Below are 21054 nucleotides of genomic sequence, written 5' to 3'. Positions count from 1 at the left end.
CAATGTTGGTATGTAAATACACGCAGTGATCACCAGTGCCTTGCCAAAATAGTAAAGTGCTGCCCAATTTGCACACGAGTCTTCTGAATCCATGTTCAATGTCTTTGTCATTTATCATCCCATATAACATACCCTTTGCTCTTTCAGAATATCCTCGAACAGAATCCGAATGGGAAAATAGCTTTGCCCTGAAAATGTTCCTCTTCCAGTTTGTCAATTTAAACAGTTCCATCTTCTACATTGCTTTCTTTTTGGGGAGGTAAGTCCTGTTCATACACATTATCTCTGCAGTGTCAAATAAATTAACTGCTAATACTTGGCCACTTAGCTAATAGTAGTGGCAAATTCAGTCTCCATACATGTTCTTGCTCAAAAGACTTCTTAGTACATTTCTTCCAACAGCAATGAACATTGAAATTTGTCATAAAAAATAAAGCCTATATCATAATTGTACACAGTGGTTAAAGTGTTCAGCTGCTAATGAAAAAGGCAGCTATTAGAACCCATCAGCCAAGCCTGCAGTAGAAAGCTACGTCAGTCTGCATCCATAAAGATCAACATTACCCTCCCTATGGGTCACTATGAATCAGAATAGATTCAATATTCTGACATTTGTTTTGTTTTTTATTTTGTTCATACTTAAGATAAATTGTACATAAAGAGCTCTGGTGGTATAGGGAATTTGGCCTTGAGTTGCTAACTGCAAGGTCAATGATTCGAACCCAACCATCTCTTCCAAAGGAGAAAGACGAAACTTTCTACTACTCTAAAGGGATTGAGAACCACAGAACCCCACAGGTCTAGGCATACTTTGCCCTTTAGGGTCACTATGGGTCAGAATGGGCTCTACGGCTGTGAGTTTTATTTTAAAGTAATCACCAATGAGAGCTTAGCCAATTAAGGAAACAATTGTTGCATATACCTGGATTATACTTCATTAGTATAGACACCTATGCCATCATTTTAACTTTTGTCCCTAATTTTGCTGAAAATATAAAAAAGAAGAAGAAGCTAATGACATCCCCCCCCCCACCCCCATATGCTTAAGAATCCAGCCAGGACCATGGAAATATAAGGAAGCTAGGGGATTTGAACCAAACAATTTAACATATCCTGATACTCATTTACTAGTTCAACTTGACATTAAAATTGTACATGCAGAAGTAGAAAGTGCCACTCAGTTGCTTCATCTCATCCATTCGCTATTAAGTTCGCTCATTACTTTTTGTTTGATGTTGGGTAGGCATGACCAAGTCAGCCATTTGAGGACAAGATGCACTGGGGGAAATGTATGTCTACCCACACAGGCACTTGCTGGGATATATTATTACAAGATGTTCTTCAGTTATTCCCACATCAATGCTAATGATTAATTATAAATGCCTTTTTTACAGATTTGTAGGCCACCCTGGAAATTACAATAAAATTTTTAACCGGTGGAGACTGGAGGAAGTAAGTAACTATATCAGAGTGGGTGTGGGATTGGGCATGAATATGGTCTGATTGTAGGGAGAGAAGTGGAGAGCCGGAAGAGAGAAAACAGGATTTCAGGCACAATAAAGATATTTTTGTTAGAAAAGAACTCCAAATGATTAAAAAATGAAGGCACTACATCTTTCAAAAGGAAGGGCCAAGTGAAAAAGTTAAAATCACAAGAATATGAACTCAGCTTTCTTTGATTTTCTATCACATCCATTTCTTCCATCCATAGAACACAGCAATTTAGCTCCATAGGTTTATGTCTTTTGTGAAACTTTATTGCATAGGCTTTAAAACTTTTAAATGTTTTAGGCTTTGTTTTAAGCCATGAAAATTATATTTCAAAATAAATCATATTGGAAACTTCAATATATAAAATTCAAAAATATATCTGCCTCAGACTCACATTTCTTTATTGACTTATGTAAATATATGATAAAAATAAATCAAGATCATTTTTAGGGCACATAATAAGCATATTTTCATTGAGGCATGCTTTAGCACATAACCATAGTGTTTGAATTTGTTTCCTTGGAGGTTTGACAACCCAAATATTTAAATTTTTACCAAGCTTCTACTTGATTTGATTTGATTTGTGAATGTGGTTGAGTGTGGGGTACCAGCCCCCACAATCAAATGTGTCCAAGGGGCGGTTGTGTAATTGAGGGGTAAAATTAAAGAAACATCAGACAAGATAATGCATGCCATTGCTCACCTCCAGGAGAGCCATGATCTCAGCAGCCAGTCCGTGCAGAGAAAGAATATATTTTCAACCAAAGTTTATATACACTTAGGGGGTGTGCAAGCCCCCGAAATTACAGGTAACCACATGTATAACAGGAAGGTGTTGTACTATAGGCATATGTGTGACAGGAAATAGATGAGGGGTGTACACGCAATACAAAGGGGAGGACTGGGGACAGATGGGCAAGACAAGATGGGTGAACCCTAGATTCAAGATGGCAGTCTAACCTTGGTCCTCCTTGAGTTGGCTTGACCTTGTCTTTGGGAGACAAGCCTCTATCCTTATCAGCAGGGAGTGGGCCCTACTTAGGGTGGGACAGACTAGAGAGCCTGATTGCTCTTCAGGGGTCCTCAAACTTTTTAAACGGAGCCAGTTCGCTGTCCCTCAGACCCATTGGAGGGCCGGACTATAGTTTTAAAAAGAAACTATGAACAGATTCCTATGCACACTGCACATATCTTATTTTGAAGTTAAAAAACAAATGGGGCAAAAACACTGGGAGGGCCGGATAAATGTTCTCGATGGGCCGCATGTGGCCCGTGGGCCATAGTTTGAGGACCCCTGCTTGAGATGGCTGGTAACTCTCAGGCAGATAACCTCTAAGTAGTTGACTTCCAAGTGTACCGTCATGGACCATGAGTTAGCAAGCGGCGTCTTAGGCTTGACATATAATATGGGGGGACAACCAGAGGAAAAACCTTTCTGTATCCCACATTTGAGAATAATTTTTATAAGTTAGTTGACCATTTTGGTTATTTCTTCTTTGTCCTATCAATTTGGAGCCTGACTAGCACAGTGGCTAAAGAACTTGGATGCTAACCAAAAAGTCAGTGGTTCAAACCCACTGGCTACTCCTCCAAAAATCGATGGGGCACTCTGCTTCTGTAAAGATCTACAGTCAGATAAACCCAATGGGGACAGGTCTACTATTCCCTATAGGATGACGATGAGATGGAATTATTGGATGGCAATGGGTTTGGTTCATGATTTTGGTATTAATTCATAAACTAATTAAATTGGACTTTAATCGTAAAATTTGCTTCATATATATTTCCCCATTGTGTTGTATATTTATTTTTTTATTTTAGGAATTTTTTACAAAAATGTAGAATATGCTCCCCATTGTAGTATTAATATATATATTAAAGCATCTATATTTCAATTATTTTATAATCTATTTTTGTTGATATATTAAATATTATAAAGTTTATTTTACTTTTGCATAATGATGAATACAGCTATTTTTACCTATTGGCAGTTACACTTTTAATGAAATATATATATATATATGTTTGGTGTAGCAAGATGAGATTTATAATTTATCATATAGTCAGTGTTTCTGAATTCTACACTCTCATTGATCAAACTATTAATTCTCTAGTATAAAATTATTTCTACTAGGATTGGAAGAGGGCTTATTAATAACCTGCAATATAGAGATGATACAACCATGGTTGCTGAAAGCAAAAAGGACTTGAACAACTTATTGATGATGATCAAGATACCATCAAGACAGTTCAAATTCACCATGTGACCCTATGTATAATAGAATGAAATCCTCACTACTATAACTTAATCATGCCTCCTTAACACATCCAAACCCAAACCAAACTCACTGCCAGGAGATACTGCTGAGCCATAGGTTTGTTGCCTTCCAGTCATTCCCAACTCAGAGCAACCCATTGCACACAGAAGGAAGGACTGTCCGGTCTGGATCATCCTCTCATTTGTTATGGTTACACCTGTATTTGCAGCTACTGTGTCAATCTCTCAACTTGATGCTCTTCCTTTTTTCATTGACCCTCCACTTGACAAACCATGATGCCTTTTCCCAGCAGGTGGTTTCTCCTCATAAACATGTAAAGTATGTCTTCTATACTTCCTCGCTCTTCCCAATGTCATCCAACTCGTGTTATTATCCCCCTGGTCTATACCCAGTCCATAAAATACAAATAAGCATCTTTCTGGTAGTTTCTGTTTTCAGCCAAGATCCCACTAGTGTCAGCACTGATGTCTCTTGTGACTTGTTATGTTCTCTTCTGAATCCTGTTTGAAAGTCAGGCAGCTCCCTGCTGCAACCAGTTTTAAATTATTACCAACAAAAATTTACTTACTATAATATTAGTGATACTATTCTATATCTTCTGAATTCTTTTTGGCCACTTTTCTTTCAAATGGACACATATGAACCTAGTCTTGTGCTTCCAGTGCTTCATCAACCTGTGGAAGCATTTCACTTACATTCAGTCAAATCCCGGAGCCTTGTTTCAACTAATGCTTTCAGTGCACAATGGATTACTATTTTCATCTTGTTTCCAGTTTCCACATTCCAATCATCAATAATGGTCAGTGTAGCTTGATTCCTTGTCTGATCAATTTCAAACTCGAGGAGATGGTAGAAATATGAAATTTCTTCCTTCATCATTTGCTTTAGTGGTTAATGTATACATTTTAGCACTAACTGTTTTTTTCTTTTATTTTTATAAACATTATCTTATTACAAACAGTATTGTGCTTCAAGATAGTTCTTGAAATGTTCTTCTTGACTGAATGTGAAGCCATTCCTCTTGAACTTTCCTTTCTGTGTAGTAAAGTATTTCCTGATTCAAAATAGCCAATACTAGTACATTTCAGCTAATTAACTACTAGGATATCAGTCCTAGAGTCTTATTTTGTATTTTCCATACTTCAATTATCGATGGATTTTTACATCTGTTTTTTTTTTCTCTTTTGAGTCGTGCGCCATCAGCAAACAAAGGCCATGAACACTTTGCTCCAGGCCATTAGAGTGGGCTCTGAGAAGACAGCAGTCCCCTGGTTCTATTTTGCATGCCTTCCAAACTGACAGGAACATCTTCACTATTTCAGATCACGTTTCCCTCACTGTTCAGAAGGTTTTCAGTGGTTAATCCCTCAGAAGTGCATAGCCTGCGCTTTTCCCCAGTCTGTTGAAGCTCCAACCTGCTCATCATGGTGACCCTAGAGATATTTGAAATACTGGTGGCATAGCTTTCAGCATCACAACACAGGCCACCCAAGTATGAAAAACTGAGAGATTACTGATAGCTTTTCACACAAAGAGGTCAGAATTGTCAATGTTTCATAAAATGGAGAACAATTACATCAGATCACAAATGGAGGCTAACCACTCAATCCTGGGATCAACATTCATGTCAAAAAAGATTTCTTGGAAAACACTGAGAGAGAGGATATTTCTCATATCTATCTAAAACAGTTTTTCAAAATAAGGCCTTATTTGCAGGTTCTGCTAGAGCCTTTTTAGTCATTAATTTGAATACATTTACACCATTTACTTTTCCTTTGTCCTTTGTAAAAAGTGTTTCCACATGGGTGGTACTTCCTCCTGGGGATTCTTGGACCAAATGTAAGGGACTGTGCAATAGCAGATACCAATGCTTTACCTGGTTTCTGGATTAGGTACACAAGTTTTTAATTGCTTGGGGAGAGCTGAGTAATTTTGCTTCTGAAAAGGAGGCTATATGCTAGATAAGTTTGGAACCTCTGATTTAACCTCTCAGAATATTTGTTTCCTTATCTGTATACAAGAAATATAATTTACATAACAGTTAGTTACACCACTGGACGTGATAAGCACTTTATAAATTTTAGCTGATATGCATCATGGTTAAGCTTCCAAAGCAAGACTCCTGGGGATTATTTTATCTGCCAAATTCAGTGAGGCCTTTCATAATGAGCCTCTAGGAAGTCACTAAATTCAACTGGCAGTTTTCTTTTCACTGTCCTGAATTATTCTTTCTGTTAGAAGTCTATTTATCTACCCAATTTGGAAATCTAGGTTTTCTTTATTCTAGGACTGTTCAGTTATCCAGGGTAGGGAGGAAGCATCAGGAAGACCAAATGATTGATACCATGATAGAGCTACTATCACCAATAATGTTTCTTAACTGTTTATTGTAAACTACTAGAATGTTATGGTTCATCTTGAAAGTACCAAGGAACTAATTATAATACTGGTCAGTAAATGCATTTAATCACCATCACATAATATATGTAATATATACAGTGGCCCTGTTTTTCCAACAAAATCTTGTTTAGAAATGCAAGAAAACATTAAAAGTTTTATGAAACAAGGAATTAAACCATCATACAATGAGAACCATGGCGTTGTGATAGACTGTCGAAGACCTCGTGTCAGGGGCTGTTGAGTGGGTTACATTTGAGTCCATTGTTGTAGCCACGGTGTCCATTCTTCTTTCTGGTCTTCATTCTGCATTGTCCCGTTTCCCATGCACACTTGGCCACAGGAACTTCATATTCCTTCTTTTCCTTCTTTTATGCTTCCTATATTAGTTGATATTTTGCCTCTCAACTTCAATATACAACTTTAGGTTCGAATTTTTTCTTTAGTTCTATTGGCTTGAAAATTCTAAAAGTTTATATCTGTTTGATTTTCTAACTCAAAGTTTTGAACATTTCATTATAATAGATTGTTTTCTTTAGCTGCCATCAGACAATTTCTATACAGCTCCTTTACTTCATAATTCCTTCCATTTGCTTTACCTTCTCTGTGTTCGAGGATAAATTTTAGCATCTCTTCTGATACCCATTTTGGTATTTTGTTCCTGTCTCTTTAATGACTTTTTGCTTTCTTCTTGTATGGTGTCTCTGGCAACATCCCATAACTCATTTGTTTTTCAGTCATTAGTGTTCAATTAGCCAAATATATTCTGAGCATTGTCTTTAAGTTCCGGTGGGATATGTTCAAGGTCATATTTCTGGGTCATGTGGACTTTTGAAATTTTTCTTCAGCTACAGTTAGAACTTGAAGATGAAAAATAGATGATCCATTTCCACAAAGAGCTTCTAAACATGTTCTGGCTGATGATACTGAGTTTCGTATAAATTGCTACAATGTAATCGCTGGTGTCATTTTTATGAGTAAAGCCTTATTTTCCACTTACAGTTCCTTGCTCTTCCTTTACACTTTTCACACTCCAATTGCCAGTGATTACCAATGTATCTCCTTTGCATTTTTATTAATTTCAGACTGCCTAAGTTGGTAACATTCTTCAACTTCTACATCTTTGACTTGAATGGTTGATACAGGAATTTGAACCGTTATGAACTGATTGTCCTGGTAGGTAAATGGATGTAATTCGCTCACTGACAGCTTTGTACGTCAGCAAAAATCTTAGGAGGATAGGAGTGGCCTGGTACAGATGGGCAACACTGGAATGCTGTCAAATAGGAACAGGGCGCTCTGAATGCATTCACTCCACTCGCATTTATTGAAGCCTACCATCACGGACTTCTGCGGAATGCTCTGAGGGATCCAAAGGAAGACAGCTTTAATGTTAATGGTCTTGAGAAAAAGCCACAGCCTTGACGTGCAATGACTGCTTTGTGTTTGGAATCTCACAGAAAACATTCCAATTCTACCCTATGCAGATTTGTGGTTTTAATAACTAAGACTACCTTTCTTCTTTGATAAACAGTTACTGGGAATAACTCTCTCAAGTGTATTTTTGGCAGGCAGATTACATGAGGACTTCTAAAAGCTTCTTGAGAAACGTCCATTGTCCTTTAGTTGCATTTCCCACGAACTTTTTGAAGCCCGTTGTATCCAATGATCTATGTAAAATACTCTGTGGAGTTGGGTTTTCCTTTGGCTGTGAGCAATTCAATGCCATCAGCTGTTCCTGAGAGCAAAATGAGGCTTTCTACAGCCACAAAGAGGGACCTGCTCTGAACTGCCCAAGAGCAGTTCTACCTTGTCTAATGGGTCACCTGGATGCCAATATTATAAAAAAAGAAAAAAAATGAAATAATTTCATTTAGAACATTTATTGACTGGCTATTACTTTTGAATTCCAGATTATATTTTATAATACCTCACATAAGTATTTTATGTGAACTTAATGTAAAATACTTTTTAGTTTTTCAGAACACATAAATGCACTGACACTTTCCAACAAGTTTTAAAAGTTTGTCCCATCTCATATAATGATGCTCTTGAATGGAACCTAGTTCTTTTATATAGATAGTCCTCAATTTACAACATACTTTAGTTTGGTGAATTGAACTTATGAATGTCTGGCGTTTTTGTTGTTGTTATTGCTGTTTTCATATATAGAGGGTTACAGTGCATAATTTGCTCACGTTATCATTATCAGATGTTCATGTATATATATGCAATGTTATGTTTATAAGGATGCCAATGAAAGATAGACAATAATAGTGAAAACAAATCAAAAAGAGGTATTCTACTTTATGACAGAATCAGTGGGACTACTTGTACTCTCAAATTGATTTGTTGAAAAGGATCCAAACTTAGAGTTAAAAAAGTGCAGTGGATGATGGGGTCAAGAGGCCCAAATAACATTTCTACTGCATTTATTGAGAGAGTTTTGGATGCCAGAAATTATTTCTAAGCACTCCATATATAACTCATTTGGTCTTCACCATCCGACTATTGCCTCTATTTAATAGATGAATAAACCAAGGCATAGATATTTTTATAATTTGCCTATGGTTATGGAAATATCATTAATACACTGATGATAGATACACTGATCAAACCTGGGCATGCTAGTTTCTGACACTGTGCTTTTCCACCATGGATATTGTGCAGGCATAATGGAAACAAAATGAAAGGTGATTTTGCTAAGAGATTAAAAACAATTGACACCAAGTTGAGGCGGGGGATTCTGTGCATGTCAGAGTAGAATTGTGCTCCATAGTGCAGGTGTTTGTGGAGTAGATCACCTGGGACTTCTTCAGAGCTGCGTCTGGATGTATTCCAATCACCAAACTTTCAAAGAGCAGCCAAGAATTTAACCACTTGCCCCACTCAGAAGCGATATTTGACTAGTATCTGTGTCACATCTATAATTTAGATTTAGGGAAAGAATACCAATGCAGACTAAGTGAAAAAAAACATGATTGTTCAAGTCTCATTGTCTGGCCTGCCACGAAGCTTAATCATTTGCAAAATAGAAATGCTAACATTCTTAACAAGAGATTGTCAAAGGAGAAAAACATGTGAAATCATCCAGGTTTGACTTGTTCAAGCTCTTGAGATTTTCAGTGATGCTATGAGAATGATCAACTGAGTTCAGTTCCCTGCCTCTTGTCCCATGGTAAATATATATTACTTTTTACCATATGGATTGTAGTATATGGAACGTTTGAGTTTAATTCACAATCAACATGAGGTAAGATGGGACAGAGGTCCAAAATTATGAGATCAATTTCTTTTCCTTATAAATCACAAAGTTATAATGGCTCAATTACACCAAAATCGTATGTGGGCTATCTTCCCTTTTGGCCTTTCCTTTATCAGGAGCTCTGGTGACACAGTGGTTATACATTGGATTGTCATCTGCATGGTGGGCAGTTTGCAACAACCCGAAGCTCTGCCTGAGAAAGACTGGGCTTTCTCCTCCCTTCAAGAGTTCCAGTCTCAGAAATCTATGGGCGCTCACTCTGAGTCAGCATGCGCTCGATGGCCGTGCATTTGGTTTGGGTGTTCTTATGGAGAATAGTCCAATTGCATGGTTCTGTGATTGACTTCTTTTTCTTTTACAGTGCAATAATGAGAAGTACTAAATGTAGCCTCTCAGGGCACCAAACTCATATGGTAAAGACAATTCATACTTAGTATGATGTAATATAGCAGAGGTGAAGAGTTCAGAAGTCCAAGACTCATTTCAGAGCAAATCTCAACATTACTTGATCTTGAAAAAGTCATGTTGCCGCTGAGTATCTATGTAACATTGAAGAGCTTTAGTGTAGCTGTAAACTAGTCTGCCACCGGAACTTAATATTTATTCTATATCCTACTGAAACCTGAGTAGAATGAAGTGAACCCTCGTTTATCGCGATTAATCGGTTCTAGACCCTACCGTGATAAATGAAATTCCGCGAAGTAGGATTCCTTATTTGTAAATCAAATATTTTCATAGTTAGAGCATAGAGGACATGGAAAAACACCCTTTAGTCACCATTACACTCGTATTACCCAATTTATTAAACGAAAAAGGGAAAATACAGTAAAACATTTTGGACGTTACAATTATCATTTATTATTTATTATATCATTTATGGCATCAAGCGTGTACAGTATGAGCCAATCAGTGGCAGTAATGACAGAGCATGCGCTGTTACGCAAAAAACGCGATAGAGTGAAGCCACGGAAGTCGAAGCGCGAAGTGGCGAGGGTTCACTGTATATGTGGCCAAGTTCAAGGTTCCTAAATTCCTCCTAGGAAGAAGAAGCCAACTGAATGTCAGAAATTAGACCTCTCTACATAGTAAAAATGATGATTGGCAAACCCTCTCTCTAGCTCTCATTGGAATGCCTTAGGTTACTGGGCTGGAACAAGAAAAGCACACGCTTCAAGTCCTAATTGTTTGTTCTCTTTGAAGTCCCACTGGTACCAATTTTCTAGAAATAGAAACTAGATCAAAGCCGTAGAAGGACCTGAACCCATTAAAAAAAAAAAAATCTGTGTTTTCCCTCTCTAATGACTTCTACAGTGTAAAGTTTCAAGCAAAATGCATCCATTGTAATTTTCATTGAAATAATATAATTTTATGTGGATATCTATTATTTAAAATATAAGAAGCACAAAGAAGGCAAAATTATGACAATACTAGCAAACTCTTAGAGTGTAGAAACACCCTTCCTCAAAGTCTACTTGTCAGGCTTAACCATTTTCCCATCCTGAACATGAGCTGTACTTAGTGATTCACTTCCAAAGAACTAATAAAGATAGGGGAAAAAATAACCACTTTAAATATAAAATGTCAAAATTGTCAAGTTATAAAAAGTAAGAAAAGACTGAGAAATCCATATCTGAGGAGACTAGAAACGCATGACAATGAACCGCAATGTGTCACCCTGGGTTGGCTCCTGCAACAGAATCAGGACAAGGATGGAAAAACTGGTGAAATTCAAATAAGGTTGGAAATAATTATGTAAAAAGTGCTACACTAATGTTCATTTCTTGGCTTTAACCGTCGTCGTCGTAATGTAGTAATATAAGATGTTGACAACAGAGGAGATGATCGAGGAATGTTTGAATGTCCTGTAATGTCTTTAAATGTTCTTTACATCTAAAATTATTCCAAGGTAAAAATGTTGTTTAAAAAGGAGCATATTATAAACAATCACCATATAATCAAATACTTTGGTTGTGTATCACCACCTCATTTCTAAGCAATATGAAATATGCTAAAAGAAGAAAATATTGAAATTGTCAAGGATTTCTATTTTACTTCGATCCATAATCAATACTCATGGATGCAGCAGTCAAAAAATCAGATGACTGGTAAATCTATTGCACAAGATCTCTTTAAAGTGTTCAGGAGTAAGGATATCATTTCGAGGACTAAAATGTGCCTTTCCCAAGCCATGGTATTTTTAATAGCATCATATGCATATGAAAGTTGGACATTAAATAAGGAAGACCAAGAAGAACCAATGCATTCAAATTATGGCACGGGCAAAGAATATTGAAGGTAGCTTGGGCTTCCGAAAGAACTAACAGCTCCGTCTTGGAAGAAGTGCAGGCAGAATGCTCCTTGCAAGGGTAGTGGTGAAACTTCATTTCAAGTACTTTGGACATGTTACCAGGAGAGACCAGTCCCTGGAAAAGGACTTGTTGGTAAACTAGAAGGACAGCTTCCAAGAGGAAGACTCTTGACAAGATGCATTGATACAGTGGGTGTAACAATGGACTCAATTGTGAGGATCAATCCGAACCAGGCAGTGTTTTGTTCTATTGTACACGAGACCAACTCCATGCACCTAACAAAAACAACAACATAACATCTATGGGGATAAGTACGTTTCCAATAAATGTGAGGTTTGTTTTTATAGCTGGGATCATTTTGATTCTATGATCACTACTGAAATCCCTCCCATCAAGTTCTTTCCTTCTTACATGTGATGTCCCTGTACTTCTGTTTTCTCTGCACTGAGATTGTGCTCCTTGACTTTAGAACTCCTGGCTCAGTCTGAACGTACTGGGTGTTTACGCCAACTTGGGAGAGCAGCGTTGTGATTTCTTTTTATTGTTCCATTTCAGTGTCATCCCAGTGGCTGTTTGATAGACCTCTGCCTCCAGATGGGTGTCATCATGTTCTTGAAACAGATATGGAATAACTTCATGGAACTGGGATACCCGTGAGCCCCCTTTTAAAATATTACCATGTACACAGTTACAAAAAAGAAATAAGTAGGTAGTGTGATCAGTGCTTAAAGATTTGGGCATGGCAATCAAACTGATGAATGTTCACTTCCCACCCTGTACCTTATTACATAAGTCAGTTACCTTTCTGTGCCTCAGTTTTCACCGCCAAAAGGAGATCAACAGCTATGTCTACCTCAACAGCTACTAGAATGATTAAAGCAAATAATGGATGTAGAGTTATCTTAATTTTGGAAATTGGGACCCAAAGGATATGTTAAGTGTATTCCCAGGACAGTAGCTGTTTGTTGTTTGTTTTTTCGTATTGTCAATCTCATACTCAAGATAATGCTCAGAAGGTTTGCTCTTTACTGTGATGCAGGCTGATCCAGAACTGGTGGTCCAGACATAAAATCAAGCGAGGAAAGCAAGATGCTTCCATACCTCAGTGGGAAAACGACTGGAATCTGCAGCCTATGAACATCCATGGACTGATGGATGAGTACTTAGAAATGGGTACGGGAAGTGGGAACACCTCCCTGTTAGGCTTTCATGGAACTATTTTCCTTCTTTTGAGCGGGGGGCACTTCTCAAATAGAAAAAAATGTTTCTCCTCACTTCTAAACTGAAGCATGCTGAAACTCATCTCCACCTTTATCTCAACAGAGTGAGAAAAGGTATTAAAGTAGTGAGTCTCCTGATGATGCTCAATGTTTCATTCTTCGAAAGCTTTCACATCAGCAATATTTCCTTTTCAGAATATTTTCATAATCCATCTGAATCTTACTATATTCATGAAGCTTATTCATTTACCTGAAATAAATAAATGCTTACATTCTGGTTGTTTGAACCACTGTGTGTTTCCTGAGGAAGCCCTAGTAGCACTGTGGCTAAAGCACTCTGCGGCTAATCTAAAGGGCAGCGTTTTGAATCCTCCAGGCATTCTGAAAAAGAAAGGTGTGGCCCGCTACTTGCATAATTATCTGCAGCCTCAGAAACCCTATGGGACAGTTTTACTCTGTCCTGTGGGGTCACTGTGAGTCTGAGTTCACGCTTCAGTGTGAGTTTTGTTTTACTGTGGCCTTGACATTTGCTTTCTCCAGCCTTAGTTTTCTGATCTATAAAAAAAAGCAAAGGCAAGATTAGCTGACTCAGGTCTCTTCTTGTGCCAATTCTTTTTCTTTAATCCCCCTTCCTCCCCTAGTCTTTCCTGTATGCTCTGTGGCTCCATGGAGTACACACGGAAAGCACATTTCAACCCATGCAGATTTGAGTTTGAACACAGGTTCTAGAACATTCTCGTCTGTGTCCTTCAGCAACTGTATGTAACACATCTGAGCTATGGTTTTCCCAAGTGTAAAAAGAAAGAAGCATACTTAACGGGCTATGGAAAGAATGAAAGGCAACTTATGGAAAACATCGCATCTGACACAAAGAAGCCATGCAATAAATGATACAATGCCATTCATTTTCTGATCCCTTCCTCCTAACAGTTTTGCAGTTTGGTTTTACCACCATCTTTGTGGCTGCTTTCCCGCTGGCCCCTCTGCTGGCTTTGTTAAACAACGTCATCGAAATCCGGCTGGACGCCTACAAATTTGTCACCCAGTGGCGGAGGCCTCTGCCAGCCCGAGCAACTGATATTGGTAAGATTTAGAAATCAAATAGCCTTTACATGGTTATGGCCAGGAGACGACTTGATCTTACTTAAGTAGCACTTGGCTTTCTACTCTTAGAACGCTCATCCAACATTAACAAAACCAAGCAGCTTTAGTGAAGAAAACTTAGTATATTGGATATATGAACAAGTTATAGTAGAAAACCTGAAATGATTCACTGGGGAAAATACTGCATATTATTTCTTGTCCAATGTCTAGAAACTTATTTTCTTTATTAAAATATTCTTATAAGAACTTATGTATTTGGGAAAATGGTTTCCTCTGTCAGGTTTCTGTGCTCCACTGGGAGAAACAGGTGGCACCACCCCCACTCCCTCCGTGTTTCTTGCCGTGTGACCACTCGACCGAGCTTGCTGTCCTGGTTTGCAGGAAGCATGACTTTAGTTTAAACAAATAGACTAACTGTATTCTACAAATTCAAGTTCCTGAGTACTCAGCTCCAAGTATCTCACATTCTTAATAAACAAAACCCTTGATTTGTTTAAAACCTTCAGTCACGCCCTTAGCCAGTGAACAGTTTTGCAATACTTTGGGCTCTATGGCATTCCCTATTTCTCTTCCCATTTCTTTCTCTTGATTTTTCTTTCTTGCCCCAGTGTAACTAGTTGCAACAGGATTTGACCAAAACACTGCAGCAATCATTGGAAATGAGTTATTTTGTATCACAGAAAGTGCTCAATCACATTATTTGGGATCATATGTGCATACAACTAGGAGATAGCCCAATGCTGTATACTGCATTGTATTTGCAAATTCAGCATAATCTGTGTATCCATCGTAGTTCTTGGATCCCCCCTCAAAACACCATCTACTCATTACTCAGTTCCTCTTCATTCATCAGCGGTGCATGTGCACTGCCTTCCTCCTGCAGACAAAAGTGAGGGCTCATCGAGGACACGGTCCAGATGCTCAATGAAATGCTCTTGACCTTGCACTGTGTTCTTATTCAGTCCCACACTGCCACCATGTGAGCTGGCCCCAGGCTCCTCAGCCTCCACGCCCAATGGGCAAAAGCCAGCAAGCAGCCACATAGAGCAAGTATCTGAGCAGCTGCAGGGATCCCATGGTCTCTGGCATCGTTGTGGACACGAAGCCTTTCAAGATCAGCCCAATTAATATTTGTAAGCTACTTTCAATCCTAGTTGAAACATTGGTCTTTACTATGCTGACCGGCATATTGATTCTGCTTGCAACTTTGAAAGTTTCACTTATCTACGTGATGCTGGATGGACCACTCACAAGATAAAAAACATGTCAGATGATGATTTCCAAGATTTGACACACAACTAGGTTTATTTTTTTATGTCATTATTTAGACAAGGTACTCGACAGATGTGTAGATAAAAGCCCATAGTGAACTGGAACTTGCCAACCACGGAGACCTGGAAAGGGATTGCTTGTGGGTTGTGTTTGCTCAGCACAGCTGTGCTTTTCTTTAGGCTTTGAAATGTCTTGGGCAGCTGCCTCCAACATTACAGACCACGACTCATATGACAGCGGACTCCCCAAGAGATCTCAGTGTTTCTCTCGCCAGGGCTGGTCTGCCTTCCCTTGGTAGAAAGTATATTTTAAAAGTTTTGTATAGTCATTGCTGGTTGCTTTTTCACTTTGTTTGTTTGCTTCCTGTTTGTGTTTGGTATGTTTTTTTGTAAAGGAAACAGGATAGGTAAATCTAGAAAGACATTGACTGGATTGAAAGTTACTGAGGGTCCTGGAAGGGGAGAAGGAGGGGAACTAGGGAGCTAACAGAGATGAGCACAAGAAGAAAATGCTTTGACATTGACTGGTGATATGAAGTTGACTCCTAAATATGATTAAATGGTTGAATTGTATGATATGGGAAGTTTATACCAATAAAACTTCAAAGTGTATTATCTGGCGTGAGATATTGTATGAAGAAATTAAATCATGTCCTAGCTGTGGTTACAATAGACAAATTGAGACATCCTTTCCAAAATAAGATGGTTTACAGTATTGTAATGATGTTCTCCTATCTGGAATCGTTTTCTACTTCTTCCTAGGCATCTGGTACGGGATTCTTGAAGGACTCGGCCTACTGGCCGTGATCACCAATGCATTTGTAATCGCCATCACATCTGACTATATACCGCGCTTAGTCTACGAGTACAAATATGGCCCATGTGCAGATAGACTAATGAGCAGTCACAAGTAAGGCAAACATTTGTACATTTCTATGATATATATTTATGCTTGTAATTAAAATGGGACTTTAACAGGAAGCTTTTCTGTGACTACTGAGGATGTTTTTGATCCTTCCATTTATGTGTTTCATATATTAGGGCAGATGAGTAAAATAGTGTTTTTACCAGAAATACTTTACCATTTACGTTTTCACTTATAAATGTATCGCAATGATCAAATGTTAAAAAAAACTGCAATGTATTTAGAAGTCAAATGCTCGTCTTAGGAGTGGCCTAAGAAACAATGAAGTGCAGTCCTCTGAATGAACAGATGAGGAACTTGAGAAATTGTCATTGCTGGGGTTTCAATAGATAACCAACTTCTGGAAGTAACGGAGCAGAGGGAAAGGGAGGGCCTTCCAGAGCCCCAGGTCTGGAGCAAGTGGTGCGCCCTCCCTGGGACAGAAGCTGTCCTCTCTCCTTCAGGGGCAGCTCTGCCCCTTCCTCCAGTTAATCTGGATGCAGGACATATTCCCCAACAAACTCTCCACCTCGTAGCTGGAGATGATTGGGAGAGCTTGCTGAAAATTCAATCATCTCTTAGCCCTAGTGGCATCTTAATCAGCGGTTCAAAACTACCAGCCAATCCACAAGAAAAAGACAAGACTTTCTACTCCCATAAAGAGTTATGGTCTCAGACACCCACAGGGGCAGGTCTACCCTGTCCTGTAGGATCACTATTAGTGGGAATGACTCAGAGGCAGTGAGGTTTTTGTTTTTGTTTTAAATTCACTCTGCTGACCCACCAACACTTTCCCTAAACACTGAGATGCCTTTCTGAACACAAATGCCTTCCTTTTCCAAAAAGAGAATAAAGCAATGGGTACGGATGTACTTATTCTATCTGATTCATTAACATATTTGACACCTCCCAAAGGCCTTTAACTTGGAACCCTCTTGCTGCATTCAGACTTTGCATTCGTCTTTCGCTAAAAGTCATAGAATCAATCTGGACCTGGTAGGTTCATAACAGCCACAACAAACAACAACAAAAAGCGCAGGTGTTACAGGAGAAATTTATACAGCGTTTTATGAACCCTAAGATGCTGGTCTAAAGACAAAGTTCTATTATTAACAGTGAAAAGGAAAAAGCCCCCTTTCCTCCAAATTAAAAGTTATTTGAGAAAGGTTTTATGGGTTTTAAATTTCTTTGGCAAACCTATTTTCTGGAGTCTTATTTGCTGGTGTCTCTGCTGTCACCTAGTGGCAGGAGAGAATTCTGTCTGTAGGTTATCACCGGGTTTTCAATTCAGAGCCTGCCTTCATCCTTCAAACACATCACTCACTCCCTCACTCATGGCATAGGGATGTAGACTGATTTCAAGAAGGGATGTATAGGACTTATATACGGTTGAAGCCCTTGTGCTTAATTCTTTGCTGGTGTGCTTAGCAGCAAAATTGGACTAGATTCATCGAGATTAGATATTTTCAGAGCAAGGTGACTCAAAGTGGTCATGGAAAGGAGGCTATTAGCAAGGCTAGACTTGAAAAGACACATTTTAAGGACTAGAAGGACAGATAGTGTCCCACTGTTTCTGGTGGCAAATACCTCAGAAGTGATCCACCTCATCTTTCATCCTAGTCAGTCTTTGTCTAGAAGCTCCATGAAAAACTGTCCGTCCTGGGTGACCTTGCTGTATTTGAAATACCACTGGGACAGCTTCCAGCATCACAGTCACCTGAAAGCAACCTGCGTTCCACTGGGTTTTTTGAGAGAATTAAATCCAGTGACATGCATCTATGTATAAGGAAAACATTTCTATCAAGAAGTGGTTATGTATCAAGAAGGCATCCCAGCCCAGACCAAACAATGTCCATAAGAGGGATGCTACTCCGTAAGCCCCCTTTCATATCCATACACCTGCAGGCAAGGACACAGGAAGGTGATACAGAATACAGCAACATCACAGGCTGGGATGTGCATAGTCACATGGATCCAAGGTCCTTAGAAACATGGCAAAGGATGGAAGGATCTCAGATCAAGCAGCCCACAGGACAGAAGTCCAGCATGCAGGAAGGCAAAAGGACAGAGAGAGAAGCTATGAGTTTGGGGTTTATTAACAAAGAAAACCAGTTACTACAACTATTATTCAAATTTATACAGGAGCCACTAATGGCAGTGATGGGGAAATGAGGTAATTATACCAACTTTTTCTATCTGAAATTGATCAATCATCAAGCTGTATTGGTCATTCCTGGTGACGGTAGTGTGAAAGAAGGAAATAGAGAGGAAGGATAAGTAGTTGGAAATATAGATAACCTTGGTGATAGAAATGAGGCTGACGATCAGATGACAGAATGTTGCAAGGCGGTGACAACTTCATTGCAAATACTTTTCCAACAACCTAAACAGTGATTCTACACAGGGACCAACTGGAATACATAGGAATCATATTGACCACATCTGCCGTGGGAAGAAACAATGGGGAAACTCAGTAGCATCAGGCAAAACAAGGCCGGTGGCAGACTGTGGGACAGACCATCAATTGCTCATATGAAATTTCAGAGTGAAGCTGAAGAAAATTAAGACAACTCCTTAAGAGGCAAAATATACCTGGGTATAGCTCACCTGAAGTTAGAGAACGCCTTATGAGCAGATAAGGCACATTGAATTCTAATGATCTAAGAGCAGATAAGTTATGAAATGACATCAAGAACTATGTGCATGAAGAAAGTAGAACATCATTAAAAAAAAGCAAAGTGTCTATCAGAAGAGTCTCTGACTCTTGCTCTGTAGAATAGAGCAGCTAAACCAAACGATTGCTATGATGACACGAAAGAGCTGAACAGAAAAAGTTTAAAGGGCAGCTAGAGAAGACAAATCTCAGTATTATAATGGACTGTACAAGGACCCAGAGTTAGTAAAACAACAGGTCTGCATTTCTTAAGCTGAAAGAAGAAAGAAAAAAGTCCAGCACCGAGTTGTAATATTGAAGGATTTTATGAGGAAAATATTGAATAATGCAGGAATCATCAAGAGAAGATGGAAAAGGTACTAATAGGCACTATCAAAAAGAATTGGTGGCTGGTGAACCTGTTAAGAGGTAACATGATCAAGAATGAATGGTACTGAAAGAAGGAGTCGAAGCTGCATGAGAAGCATTAGCAAATAACAAAGCTTTGGGAATTGACAGACACCCATTGAAATGTATCAAAATAATGGATAGGGCATTGGAAGCACTCACTAAGTTATGCTTAGAAATTGAGAAGACAGCTAGCTGGCCAGCAGACTGAAAAAGGTCCATATTGGCACCCATTCCAAATAAAGGCGATTTACTAGAATGATTTCATTAATTTCACAAGCAGCAGTACAAGCTAGATTTGAAGAGGAAGTGGCACAAGCGATATCATTGCTAACATTAGATAGATCTGGGCTGGAAGCAGAGAATATTTAAGATATGTCTACTGGTGTTTGGTTGACTCTGGGAAGGCTTTTGACTGTGTGGGTCACATTAAACTATAGATAACTCTGAGAAGAATGGAAGTTCCAAAGTGCGTATGTGGAATGGTACATAAACTAAGAGGCACTGGTTCAAACAGAACAAGGATATAATGCTTGGTTTAAAATTAGGAAAGGGTTTTGTCCTTTTACAAGACTTATTCAACTCCTATGTGGAGCAAAGAATACAAGAAGCTGGACTAGATGAAGAAGCAGAGCATCAGGATTGAAGGGCATCTCATTACCAACCTACAACATAAAGATGACACAATTTTGCTTGTTGACAGCCAAGAGCACTTCAGAAACTTGTTGATGAAATCAAAGACTACAGTTCGACCATGGGTGACAACTCAATGTAAAGAAAACCCAAAGCCTCAAAACTGGACCCAAAACAACATCATGATAAACACAGATCATTCATATTGTCAAGGCTTTCTTGTTATTTGGATCCATGACAGTCAAGAAAGGAAATGAGTAAATTGCTTCACAAGACCTCTTTAAAATAGGAAAGAACATATGTGTCATTTTGAGGATTTTTTGTGCCTGGTTTAAGCTATGCTAGTTGTAATTGTCTCTCATACATAAATGAAAGCTCGGCAGTGAATAAGGAACATCAAGAAGCATTGGCACATTTGAATTGTGGTATTTTCAAATAATATTGAATATCTTTGGCTGGATTCTCTGGAGAAGTAAAACCAGAGAAGGCAATGTATGTGTAGATATGAAGAGAAGTTCATCTCAAGGTAATGGCAAGATCCAAACCCATATGTCAGATGTTACACTGGAGGCTTCTCCTGACTTTCTTAGCTGTGGGGACTGGTATATCCAAGATCAGCTGGAAGCAGTCAGGCTTCTTCCTGCAGGGGTGAAGCAATCCAAGGTCAGCAGGTGAAATGGCAGCCTAATATTTTACCAGCAGACTTCTGGGATCTGCAAGCAGTATAACAGGACTTTGACTCTAGTTCAAAGACCTAGAGGTAGTAGGCAAGGCAGAGGCAGGATCCAGACCCACCAAAAAGCAAGCAAGCTTGCTGTGTTAGTCTGGTTGGACTGGAGAAACAAATTCGTAGACACACATTTGTATATACGGAAGAGATTTATATACAAGAGCAATTGTACATTAAGAAAGCATCCCCACCCAGTCCAGTCCAAGTCTGTCAGTCCGATACTAGCCCATATGTCTGATACCAATCTATAAAGACCTCTTGAGACTCATGAAACACATGAAATGTAGCCAAATATAGGATGATCACATGTGGCTTGTCTTCTACAATATCTCCCAGGGAGTAGCAGAGAGAGAGAGAGAGAGAGAGAGAGAGAGAGAGAGAGAGAGAGAG

The 21054-nt window shown here is 38.8% G+C and overlaps 1 protein-coding gene across 1 annotated transcript in view; it reads left to right on the top strand.

The window, feature by feature from the left end:
* ANO3 (anoctamin 3) overlaps positions 1-21054 on the top strand; it is a 225775-nt gene that overhangs the window by 194563 nt on the left and 10158 nt on the right. The window contains exons 18-23 of the mRNA XM_004708249.2: positions 148-259; positions 1395-1452; positions 12297-12394; positions 12781-12914; positions 13892-14044; positions 16099-16246. Coding sequence (XP_004708306.1) covers positions 148-259; positions 1395-1452; positions 12297-12394; positions 12781-12914; positions 13892-14044; positions 16099-16246 — 703 coding nt within the window. The remainder of the gene's footprint in view (positions 1-147; positions 260-1394; positions 1453-12296; positions 12395-12780; positions 12915-13891; positions 14045-16098; positions 16247-21054) is intronic.

This window comes from Echinops telfairi, unplaced genomic scaffold (genome assembly GCF_000313985.2).
Source record: "Echinops telfairi isolate 266 unplaced genomic scaffold, ASM31398v2 ScPeMD7_60;HRSCAF=208, whole genome shotgun sequence".
In the NCBI taxonomy this organism is placed as follows: Eukaryota; Metazoa; Chordata; class Mammalia; order Afrosoricida; family Tenrecidae; genus Echinops; species Echinops telfairi.
The sequence above is the reverse complement of the archived record's forward strand: the minus strand, read 5'-3'. Positions and strand labels throughout refer to the sequence as shown.